Source organism: Rhinatrema bivittatum, chromosome 3 (genome assembly GCF_901001135.1).
Source record: "Rhinatrema bivittatum chromosome 3, aRhiBiv1.1, whole genome shotgun sequence".
NCBI lineage: Eukaryota > Metazoa > Chordata > Amphibia > Gymnophiona > Rhinatrematidae > Rhinatrema > Rhinatrema bivittatum.
The window spans coordinates 104,725,471-104,737,951 of record NC_042617.1 but is presented as its reverse complement, the minus strand read 5'-3'; the positions used below and the strand labels follow the sequence as shown (position 1 = coordinate 104,737,951).

The window sequence follows — 12,481 nt, the reverse complement described above, 5'->3', positions numbered from 1 at the left end:
ATATCATTGCTCAATTATGACCACAAGCTTTTAGCTAAAATTCTGGCGGACAGATTGGCGGTTTGTCTTCCATCTTTGATTGGCGAGCATCAGGTGGGCTTTGTCCGTCGGCGCTACGCGAGTTCTAATATTCGGAAAATTCTATCGGCCATGACGATGAGTCGGTGGATGTCCCACCCTTATCTGGCCATTAGCTTCGATGCGGAGAAAGCGTTCGATAGGGTGGAATGGGATTACCTCTTCTTTGTCCTGCGGCGTATGGGATTTCAGGGCCTTTTCCTACAGGCTATCCACTTGCTTTACAATGGGCCCAAGGCTCGCATAATGGCTAATGGCTCTCAGTCCGATACCTTTCCTGTGGCGCGCGGTACTAGACAGGGTTGCCCCTTGTCTCCTCCGCTCTTCTTGTTACAGTTGGAACCTCTTCTGCACGCAATCAATGAAACACCGGAGATACGGGGGATTCGGATGGACTCTCTCATCTTTAAATACGTGGCATTCGCCGACGATCTCTTAGTTTTTATCACTAAACCCCAATCCTCCTTGCCGCCCCTTTTGCGCGTACTTGAGATTTTTGGGTCCTTCTCTGGCTTCCGTCTCAATGAGTCCAAATCTGCAGCCTTAGCCTACCCCCCCACCTTGCGAGATACCTGGGTTGGCCCCTTCCCATTGCAGTGGGCGGGAGATAGCTTACGCTATTTGGGGGTTTGTCTTCCCTCAGACCCGGAATCCCTTTACCAAGCCAACATCCCGGGCCTTCTTCACCACACTAAGGACCAGCTGGCGGCGTGGAGGGGTCTGCCTCTTTCGGTCGCAGGGCGTGTCGCACTCATCAAAATGACCCTGCTTCCGAAGTGGCTCTATCTTTTGCAAAATGTGCTGTTATTTTTGAAGCATAGGGACTTGGCCCTGGTGGACAGCGCTATGCGCCGCTTCCTGTGGCGTGGTGGGACTTCCAGGATTCCGTTGAAGTGGCTACAGAACCCGCGAGTGGGGGGGGGTTTGGGGGTCCCGGACCTCGCTAAATATAATCTAGCCTGCAACATGCGGATCCTTCGTAATTGGTTAATAGAGACTTCTGACTACACACCTTTCTGGGTGGAAAGGGCTCTCTTGCACCCGCTGGCCCCGTCGTATGTACTGCAGGCTAAGGCAGGTCACCTTCCCCCCTTTCTGCACGCTTCCGCTCTTATCCGACCCTTGAGGTGTACATGGCGTCGGTTGGTGAAACTATTACACATCCCCACAGTTTGTGCTTACTTCCTCCCCATTCAGGGTAATGCTGAGTTTCCTTCCGGTTCCCAATCTACGATGTTTCGTCAGTGGGCAGCTAAAGGTATCACCTGCCTGGGGCATTTATGGACCCGAGAGGGGTTGTTCATGCAGTTTTCGGATTTTCAAGCCCTGTATCAGCTGGGGCGCGCACACACCTTCTACTATTTGCAGGTTCGGCACTATGTGAGGGCTTTGCCGTCTGACACTCAGGAGATGGCAGTTTATGTGGCGCTCGATAATGTTTTCCACTTTGAGAGGTTGAGGACCCCTTCCATTTCTAGTTATTACAAGGCCTTGCAACAAAAAACTCTGATAGATGTCTGCTCCCCCTTGGTTGCGCGCTGGAACGGGGATGGTGTGTTCTGGATCACTAGTTTTATTTTACGTGTATGTTTTAGGCGTCTATCCAGGATCTCATCGAACGTGTATTATCGGGAAATGCAGCTCAAATTTTTATGTCGAGCTTATGTGTCCCCTCAGAGGGCATACCAGTTAACAGTAGCGTCCTCGCCGGAGTGCCCGCGCTGTTTCGTGGCGGTGGGCTCCATGTCTCATGTTTTTTGGGCATGTCCCCCTGTGCACCGCTTTTGGCGTAGACTGGTTGATTACATGTCAGCTCTGCTAGACGTGGCATTACCTTTTTCACCCCTGTGGGTGCTTTTTGGCTGCGTTTCCCCACTCCGAGTTCGAGATCCTGGCTCGCGCCTACTTTTCCAAAAGGCATGTTGTGTGGGGAAGAAAACCATCTTACAGGTTTGGCGCTCCTCGGATACCCCATCTTTTGGTGCGTGGAGGAATCATTTCCATGCGATGATGACGATGGAGAGCATGGTGGCCCGGGGCTCCCCCGGAAGACGACGCAGCTTTTCCAATACGTGGAACTGTTATCTCCAGCAGCTTACTCCCCAGGCACGCAGTCTGGTCCTGAACGATTGACGGGGCTCGTAGCGCAGGGGCTCATTGTATTGCTGTACTTCTTGTGAATGCGCAGTTCTTAATGTTTGTTCTGTACTCCGCGGAAATTAGGGTGGTGGGGGGGGTGGGGGGTGGGGGGCTACCCTGTCGGGTGTAAGACTCACTTTACAGAGAGGGATCTGAACAAACCCATCTCTGTGTTGTTATCTGTTTTTCTTTGTTAAAACTCAATAAAAACCGTTTTACACAAAAAAAAAAAAAAAAAAAAGAATAAGATTTAACCTCTGAGGCCCACATATCAGGGATGGTAAAGAAATATTTCTTGGTGTTGCAGCAATTACACCAATTGCATCCCTTGTTTAATCAAAAAGGAAAATAAATTGGCTATAACTCATTCAAAACTCACCACCCAGTTAATTAAAGGGTCTGAACTTTTATGAAGATATTTCCTTGGTTTTGCGTAAACTACAGTGGCTTCCTGTTAAGTCTAACTGTTAGACTTCAGAGTCGACACACCACCAATTCAACACAGTTTTGGTCTCAGCTGTGATCTCAAGAAAGACACAATGTACCTTTCAGGTATCAGTTCAGGAAAAAACATATACCAGATGTGGAATCCTATCGATAGTGAACAGACTTTATGATCCAACTTGGATTTGTAACCCCAGTCACTATACAAGGGAAATCTTTGATAAGGGAGCTTTCAGCAGAGACATGAGAATGGGATATCCAATAGCACCTAAGCAGAAAAGAGAGTGGGAGGTATGGAGAGGCTCATTACAAGCTCTTTTGACTTTGTTAATTTAACATCCCCCATTGAGGGTTCACATAATAAACCCTCACTCTGAGAGTGAAGAGCATGGCTAGGCTTGTATCTGGTTAATTGGTCTTTGAGATAAATTGGGCCTTTGTCATGAAGTGATTTAAAGGCCAATGTTAATATTTTAAATTTGATCCTTCTCTTAACAGGAAGCCACTGTAGTTTACGCAAAACCAAGGAAATATCTTCATAAAAGTTCAGACCCTTTAATTAACTGGGTGGTGAGTTTTGAATGAGTTATAGCCAATTTATTTTCCTTTTTGATTAAACAAGGGATGCAATTGGTGTAATTGCTGCAACACCAAGAAATATTTCTTTACCATCCCTGATATGTGGGCCTCAGAGGTTAAATCTGTCTCTGTAAATAATGTTGATCTAAGTAAATATGCTACCATTTATAAATATCTCTGGAATTAATTGAATAAGCTGTTCTTTGTAAATCATAAGTGACAGCTATTACACTGTGTAAATCATAAGTGTCATCTGTTGTATGAATACTTCACGATACCATGATGCATGCAAACTACCTGTAATATAGTGCTTACTAGTTTTCTCTAATCTGTAATTCAGTGCATTGATTGACTAACCACCCAATGTGTAATCCACTTTAAAGTGAAAGGTGGGATAAAATACAAAATTAAATTAAGACTACACTCAGTGTATGAATATGTTCTTTCCTAGGAACAACCATATCTTCTATAGTGACTCCTAGATTTCAATTATCAATAGAGTCCCTTTATATTCATAATAGTTTGGTTTTTTGTTGGAGTTAACTTCTGTTTATTTAGAGTCATGCATGTGGTGATGTTCATTAAACATGAATTCAGTTTCACTATAGCCTCATCCTAATATTCTCCTAGTGGAATATACACCTAAATATTATCAGAGAATAATTTAAATTGTTTTCTGATAAAAGTTGTTAGGGGTCTCAAGTATAGATTAAACATGGGGAAGAGCAGTGACCTTTGACATAGTTTACAAACCAATGAACAAAGCCTGGATAGGCTCCCTCCATTGTTTGGAATGAGAAAAACCATTTCAGAGCAGTCTCTCATATTCTTATCTTAGAGAAATTGTACAGAAGAATATTATAGTTGACTATGTTAAGTGGAGTTGGCTTCTTAAATTGTTGTATAGAACTCATGGGCCCTGCACTACAGCAACAAGGTAGGAAGTCCTATGCATGTCAAGAAATGTTTTCTAGGCTTTTCTACAGCTTTTGAAAAAATGCTCCATGTTGGTGGTGCTGTTGGATAACAACACCCATTTGTATGGCTGATTACTTGTTACAGGTAAGCATCTGTATTTTACTAGATCACTAAATGCAAGATAAAAATATTTTATTTGCTCTGACTGCTAAACATTTTATTATGGTACTCTCTGTACACCCTCAGATTTGGTAGAATAAAGCTTTTAACTCTTAATGAATACAACTTAAGACTGTTCACATCATATTAGTTCCCTTCTTGATATGTCCTAGATCTTGTGGATTATATAAAATAAGACTTATGAAATAAAGTTGTATTAAGAAAATAAGTAGTATACTAGTCATAAGATGAGTATTTTATGACTGAAACTGGAAAACTTATGCAAGATATGCCTTCAGATGACAGACCAAGCATGGTCTTTTGAACATATTTTTTTAAGTGTTTAGTATGTCGTTTTTAGCTGAAAACTAATAAAGTTTATCGTTTGCTACCTGTTTTCAGTATGAATTAACAAAAAGAATGCTTATAAATAAACAGATGCCATGAGAGAAGTTTGTCCACTTTTAACTTTGTTTTGTTTCTTCATATAGGCCTTAGGATTTATGGCAGCAACAGGAATAGGTATGGAATATAATCCAGCTAAGGTGGGTAAAAGGTTGGTTAATGCTGATGGCCTTATTAAGTCATTCTATAACAGGATGAGCAGGCAATAACTCTGGCTATAATTATGCATATTCTGCTAACCGTTTCAGGCAGTGGTGTATTACACATTTGGAGCACTAGGTGGAAACCTGATATCACAGCTCATTTTGGTTTGTAAATAAAATATCTTAGAATCATAGTACTTTCTTAATTAATTTTTTTAAATCAAAATCATTAAAAGAAAATATTTGTGTGACCTTCTTTCATTAGGGATACAGACATTGGACAGGATTGAATGTTCCACGAAATTGTGAAGCTGCACTTATTAAATACAGAAATGTAGCAAGTAAAAGTAAGCATTTCACAGATGATTATTTCTCATGCATTATCAGATATAGGCCCTTTCAGGTGTAAAGATTTACTGTCTCATCACCTCTGTCAACACCCTCCTTTCCCTTTACTGAACTGTAATGGTATATACAGAGTAAGACCTAGATGATTTTGTACTATTTAAACCTAGAGTAGACACACTGGTCAATTTGAATTGGATTTGCAGGGTATTAAATAAATATGTAAATAAGTTTCTTGAAGCGAGGATAAATCTCAAAACTAGTCACAGATTTATTAAGTTAGTCCAGTACAAGGTATCCCCTATAACTTGTTCATTAACCTTAATTGTCCACAGATTATTTTGTAATTAATAGATCAATAATTCAATTTCTCTGAAGACTGTGTGACTTCATGAACCCACTGTGTTCATGAAGTCACACAGTGGGTTCCAAATGGAAAGATTCTTCCAGAGCTTTCTGGAAAAGGCCCAAGTTATCTGGGTAAGCCTGGTCATGCCAGAGAGCAGACCTGTGTTATCCGGATAACTTGGATTTTATCTGGGTATATTCAGCAGAAGACATAACAGACTGTGTTCTGCTGAATATATGAGTAAGTTATCTAGATAAATTACTTGGATAACTGATCCATGCTGCTGAATATAGACCTCTATATTTTTTTCATCTTTATTTTTCTTAGTACAATTTTATGTTTTTGGGTCCACCCACCCCCCAGTTTTGCTAATGCCTTCAAGAATAGGGAAGATTTATTTCCCTTACCAGCATCAGATATTCCTAGAGGTTGACCTCCTTGCATAGTACCTAGTGTTGTGCCTTCATGCAAATTCCTATAGTCAGGAATGAAATGAGCTTGGCTATCTGTGTTTTCAAGCTGACAAAACCCAGGGTTGTTATGTAGGAAAATGGAGGGAACAATCTGTGTTATGGGACCTTGCAATACATGTAGATGGCTTTCAAAGAGAGCACAAGAAAAGCAAAGAGAACCCCCCCTCCCCTCCCAAAAAAAAAAAAAAAAAAGTGCAGCGCACCCACTCCTTATATGCTTCATATCTGCAAACCTGGAGATATCATTGTTCCTCTGACTGAATCTCACTTATATAGACAGGGGGATCTTGTGTGCAAAGCAAACCCCTATGTAGTTCAAGGTAGTTCAAAGGTTGTCTAGGGTTAGATGATAGTAATAAAGTGGATGGTGGGACAGGGTATAAGCATATCACAATGAATAACACCCTGGGAAAATACTGAATGTTGTTGTGATGATTGACTTGGAAGTGAGCCCTTTGTGTTGTGGTGTAATTGATGCTGTCTCCTAGGTGAGCCTATGAGGCTTATGCCAACAGTTGGCAAACACTCTCTGAATTGGGATAGTCTGGAGCTTCACCTATACCAGCTGCCTCCCTCACAAGTTGAACCCTTGGGTTCTGGCGGTGGCAGGGCTTAGGTGGTTCCCTAGGGTGGTAGAGATAACAAGAGTCCTTGGGTAAGCTGGGGTCAGGACAGGAAGCAGATTGGAGATACTGGAGACAGGCCAAGGGTCGAAGCAGGCAGCAAGCAAGCATAGACAAATCTAAGCTAAGAGGTTAAGTCCAGATGGCAGGCAAGTGTGGTCAAGTCCAGGAGATCAGGCCAGAAGAAGACAAAAATGCACGAAGAGACACAAGACAAGGCTGGCAAGGCAAAGCTAGATGAGGCAGGCTGGGTGAGGCAAGGCTGGACACAGGAACGCAGGAACAACATGCACTGCTTTAGGCAGGAGACCTGTTGCTGAGGCAATGGTAGAGCATGCAGCTGGGGCTTAAGTACTCAGCCATGCTGACATCTTCAGGTGCCTTCCCCAGGTTTCCCACCTAAGGGTCATTAAATAACAGTGTGGTGCGCATGTGCGCGTCTAAGGACTCAGCAGAGGCAAGACAAACAGGAAATGGCAGTGTCTCAGGCTGCAGTCGGTAGCATTACTTGCTAGCGGTGTCAAGGGTGAGTAAAGCGGCTCACGGGGCTGTCCTGTGAGTCGCCAAACATAACAGTTATTAATGTTCCTTGGGACAGAAGAATGCTCTGACAGGACAAAAGATCTACTTGAGAATGTTCTTTAAAATATCAAATCTCACCATAAAAGTCTGTGTAAATTACTTGTTTCAGCTGCCCCAAAACCAGACAAAAGGTTACTAGAGTCAAGGGTTAAGTAGCCTAATTGTATATTTTTGGATTTGAAGGTTTATTCCCATGTCAGTATTCATGTTAGTCACAGGATGTTTCTCAGATTTGCAATAAGAATATTGTATTGTCAATGCCTTCTGCTGCTTTTTGGATTGATATTCGTGCTCCATTATTCATGTTTTTAGATAAGTGGTTATAGCAGTGTAAGCCTTGGAGGTTTTAAGGGTAGGGGATAAGATATAGCAGGGATGATGTGATGAGGAAGGGGCTAAGGCTGTGTGTGTGATATAGAAGGAGAGGATGATTGTGTAGGTGAGGTGGTGGTTATTTGTTGGGGTCACTTGTGGTTATCAGTTTTATATGATGGGGACTTGGTGGTGGTGAAGACCCTGTGGGGCTGGTGATTGTCTGAAACTATTTTATGTAGACATGGTTGGTTTGAACTTGGACAATTTGGGCGGATTTTAAAAGGGTTACGCGGGCAGGGTACTTACGTGCAGGCATGCCTATTTTGCATAGGCCGCCAGCACGCACAAAGCCCCAGGACGCGCGTAAGTTCCGGGGTTTTGCTTGGGGGAGCATGTCGGGGGTGGTGTGGCGATCGGGGGCGTGTCAGGGGGTGTGGTGGCGGTCCCGGGGTGGGGCCAGAGGTGTGGCGGCGGTCTGGGGGCGGGGCCGAGTGCTCCAGCACAGTGGCCTCTGCTGGGAGCCAGCGATGCGTGCAAGTTACGCCTGCCAGAGGCAGGTGTAACTCAACGAAATAAGATAGGGGAGGGGGATTTAGTTAGGGCTGGGGGGTGGGTTAGATAGGGGAAGGGAGGGAAAGGTAGGGGGGACAAAAAATGTTCCCTCCGAGGCTGCTTCGATTTCGGAGTGGCCTTGGAGGGAACGGAGGCAGGCTGCGTGGCTCGGCGCGCGCAGGCTGCCGATTTTGCGCAGCCTTGCGCATGCCAACTCCGGATTTTAAAAGATACACGCGGCTACGCGTATATCTTTTAAAATCCAGCGTACTTTTTAAAAATCTGCCCCATGTGTGTGTGTTCTTGAAATCACCAGTTTGCTAGTACCTCCACCAGTTCACCCAGTCCAACTCAAGTTGACTGAGACCCTCTTACTACTTCACCCTGAATTTCCCCCAGATCACCCAAACCTCCCACCAAAAAAATAGCAGGCAGCAGATGAGTCTGATATCAATTGCTCTAGACAATTAGCAGGTTTAAAATATGCAAATAAGTTGCCTAGTATATTTGCATAAATCTCATTAAATAGCAACTTAAATCAAACTTCTTGTCCCTACGCCCAAATGCCTCTAGACCACCCCTATTTTCCGCAGGTAAATGTGCGTGAAACCGAAAATACACATGTACTTTTGATGTTTATAAAATAACATGAATGCAACTATAAGCGAATTATGCACATATATGCTAATTTTACATGCATAATTCCTTCAAAAATTAACTTGTTAGTGTTTATATTTGCATCTGCACATCAACAATATTTATTAAATCAAAAATAAAAATACTAGTGACACACAATACTCAAGATAAAATTATAAAGTGCAATGGTACCCCCCACTATTACAAATGACAAGATGATATGTAATGATAAAAATGTTGATCTCTGAGGAAGCACAAATATTTGCAAAATGCTATTGGAATTACCGGTAACTTTATTTCTGCATTGTCCCTGCCAGATGGCTGCATTTTATGGCTATTTAATAAAGGATTTTCTATTTTAAACTGGGTCTTGTCAACTGTGAACCTAATGAGTACAAATGAGTTTCTTGCTTTGTTCTGACTGTTCTTGTGTTTGGTCTTGCCTTTGGCTCTATAGCAGTTTTCCTATGCAGGTTTCATCTTTTTTCATGAACTTTCTAAAGTTATATTTTTTGCTGCAGGTCTAACAATAGTATACTAGTTCTTTTTCTACTTCAAGAGAAAATAATATTTTCTGCTAGCAGATGCATTCTTTCACTATTGGGAGCCTTTTTAAAATGATCCTTATTAAATTCATTAGAGACTGTTACAGTTCTGGCTGCTATGCAGCCTCCCCTCCACCCAGGGACTCCAGTGAGCATACTCTACAGGTTGGCCAAGCTCCTTCTTCCTGCCTGAACCATACCCAGACTCTAGTCCTACTTAACTCTGTCTATCCCTTGCCTCAATGCTTCTGCATCAAGTCTATCTTGACGCTCTGCCTTAGTTACTTTTGCCTTGAGGTGTACCCAGGCCTTTCCTCATCTTGTCTTGTGGCCTCCAGGCCCTCTGACCTCAGCCTTGACTTGCCTTGCCCTGTGGCCTTTGAGCCTTCTGATCCCAGTCTTGCCTTGCCTTGTGTCATGGCCTCTGGGCCTTTTGACCTCAGCCTTTCCTTGCCTCATGGTCTCCAGGCCTCCTGACTTCAGTCTTGCTTTGCTTTATAGCCATCTGGCATTCCTGCACTCTGGCCTATTTAGGCCTTCCTTGCACTGTGGCCTTCTAGGCCTATTCCTGACCTCAGGCCTTGCTTAGCTCTGTAGCCTCTCTGGGCCTCTCCCTGTCTTGCCCCTTGGGGCCTTCCTGTATTGCTGCCTTTGGGCTTTGTATTCCATGTATTGTGTTGTTCTTGTCTTGCCCTGTCTTGTCTTACTCTGTTCCTGGTCAAGCCTCCATCCCAGTCTTACCTGCACTCTGTTCCTGCCTTACCTGCACTCTGTTCTGAGTTCCAGCCTTGTCTGCACACTGTTCCTGAGTTCCAGCCTTGCCTCCACACTGTTCCAGACCAGACTACCAGACTGCCCCAGTCTGGCTCCAGTCTCGCCTTGTCATCCCATGTCACTCCGGTAGTGGTGTTCCCTATGCTCCACCTGAACCGTAGCCACAGCAGAGAAATGGTTTCCATGATTTTTGCTTTCTCCTACTGGCCAAGCTATGGTGAAATAGTTCTCCACAGTTTGTATTTGTTTCATACGAATCAGACTAAGTCATTTGCTTTCATGATTATTTTTATTATTATTATTATTATTATTATTATTATTATATTTGCATGATATGTTTGTTTAGAGCATGTCATTTTAACAAATGGTTGTACAAAATAGTGAAAGATTCAGAAATGATTTTAATTTGCATTTTTAAACTGTAACTGGTTACTGTTGTACCTAGGACACCATTTTTGTTTACAGTTGTAGTTGAACTAGACAGCTATGAAATTATTCCAGCTGAAAAAGTGAAACTTATGGAAAAGCCAGAAATTCCCAGTGCCAGTCATGAAATTATGGATTGGGATATATATCAATACTACAGATTTCTTGCAGAAAAGGGTGACCGATATGCACAGGTAATGTTTATAATTATATATAATTTAGTATGTTGAAATCAGAATATATATATACTGTTTAAATGACCTGTACTACAAAAATATTTATATCTATTGTAAAATGTTTTATTAAGCTTGTCATAATTTTTATTATACAGCCTCATTTATTATACACAAGTATCACTAACATATGAAATATCATTTACGCAAAATGCATTATCTCTAGTACATTTTTTAAATATGTAGCATAGTAGATGACAGCAGATAAGGACCAATTAGCCTATTCAGTCTGTCCAGTTGCCTTCCTCTCTGTTTACCACTTTGGATATATGAGCATATAAATTCCCATACTTAAACTGATTTTCCCCCTCCCTCCTACCAATGTTTTTTTTACCAACCTCTCAACCCCGTTCCTACCATTGCTCTTTATATTTTCAAGACCTTAAGCACAGGAACCAACAATAACATGGTAGAGTTCCTGGTTATACCTCCCCTCTCCCATTTCTCTCAGGGGCCATCTAGCTCAGGCAGTGGCAGAGGGTTTTCCTGCTGCAAAATGCTGGGCAACATTAAGGGCAAAAAGGGGGCAGGACAAAGAAGGGGCTGGATATAAATATTTGAAATAAATAAAGGGACACCATGGCAGCGGGCAACTTCTTCTGCAGGACCATGCTTACAAGCTAATTGCTTCTGCTTTATTATCTCCTTGGAAATCTCCTTATCTTCTTTCCTGTACACATTCCAGGAGTATCTGACGGCAATGCTCTTTGACAGTATTAAAGTTAGCCAGCTATGATATTTGGACAATGCTAAAAATCAATGTTTATCTGGTTAACAGGTAGATTTTAAAAGCATTGTTCACCACAAAAACAGTCCCATACACACATATGTGGGCATGAGCGAGCAAAACATGAATTTTAAAAAGCTAGGAAGTATACACATATATACCTGTACACGCATCAAGAATAAGGAGGCAGAAAAGGGGCGAGGCGTGTTCATTCCAGGGTGGGGTCAAGACTTACGCGCGTAACCACTGAATTTTGCAAGGCTGACCATGGCAACGCGTGCCATGTTATCTGTGTAACTTTATTACTGGTCCTGATGAGGCGAAAGTATGGAGATTTTGGGCCAGAGAGATCCTGAACACTGGGGGGGAAGAGAGGGAGAGAGAGAGAGAGACAATCTGACACTCTTTATATCTCCTACTAAAAGAGGAGCACTTTCAACTCAGGATGGGTTTTGGGGGGCAGTTTTACATTGGTCTGCCTAGGGCGCAAGGGTCTGTACACCCATGTAACACTATCTCCCCAAAACCCATCCTGAGTTGAAAGTGCCCCTCTTACAGTGGGAGATATAAAGAGTATCAGATTGTCAGTCTCTCTCTCTCCCACCCCCCCTCCCCCCGACACTTGTGAGTATGCACATAAAGGCTCCAACACATATGCACGGTAGGGATATTTTAAATGGTACACGTGTACTTGCACGCACGATATAAAATTGAGAGTATTTTTGCTCGTGTGCCCAATATGCGCATTTATGGGCGCACGCACACTCCTTTGAAAATTTACTTGTAATTTAGCAGGATAGCCAACTGTGGGGGTCATTTATCAAAATGCGGTAAGGCGTTTTTGCATGCGTTAAGGGCTTATCGCATGCGAAAAGCCCCGTTTTCACATGCGATAGGCCTTTAACGCATGCGATAAGCCCGTAACGCATGGAAAAATGTGTTTACAGCATGCGATCGCACCATATCGTATGGTGCGATGCAAATTCCAAAAATAGGTGGAGTTAGGGGCGGAGGGTGGGCTGGGTTACCGTGCCTG

General features: G+C 42.9%; 1 protein-coding gene across 1 annotated transcript in view; it reads left to right on the top strand.

The window, feature by feature from the left end:
- SEL1L2 (SEL1L2 adaptor subunit of ERAD E3 ligase) overlaps positions 1-12,481 on the top strand; it is a 217,272-nt gene that overhangs the window by 48,068 nt on the left and 156,723 nt on the right. Inside the window, exons 4-7 of the mRNA XM_029596776.1 lie at positions 4,809-4,862; positions 4,971-5,030; positions 5,131-5,212; positions 10,525-10,679. Of these exons, the coding sequence (XP_029452636.1) occupies positions 4,809-4,862; positions 4,971-5,030; positions 5,131-5,212; positions 10,525-10,679 (351 nt within the window). The remainder of the gene's footprint in view (positions 1-4,808; positions 4,863-4,970; positions 5,031-5,130; positions 5,213-10,524; positions 10,680-12,481) is intronic.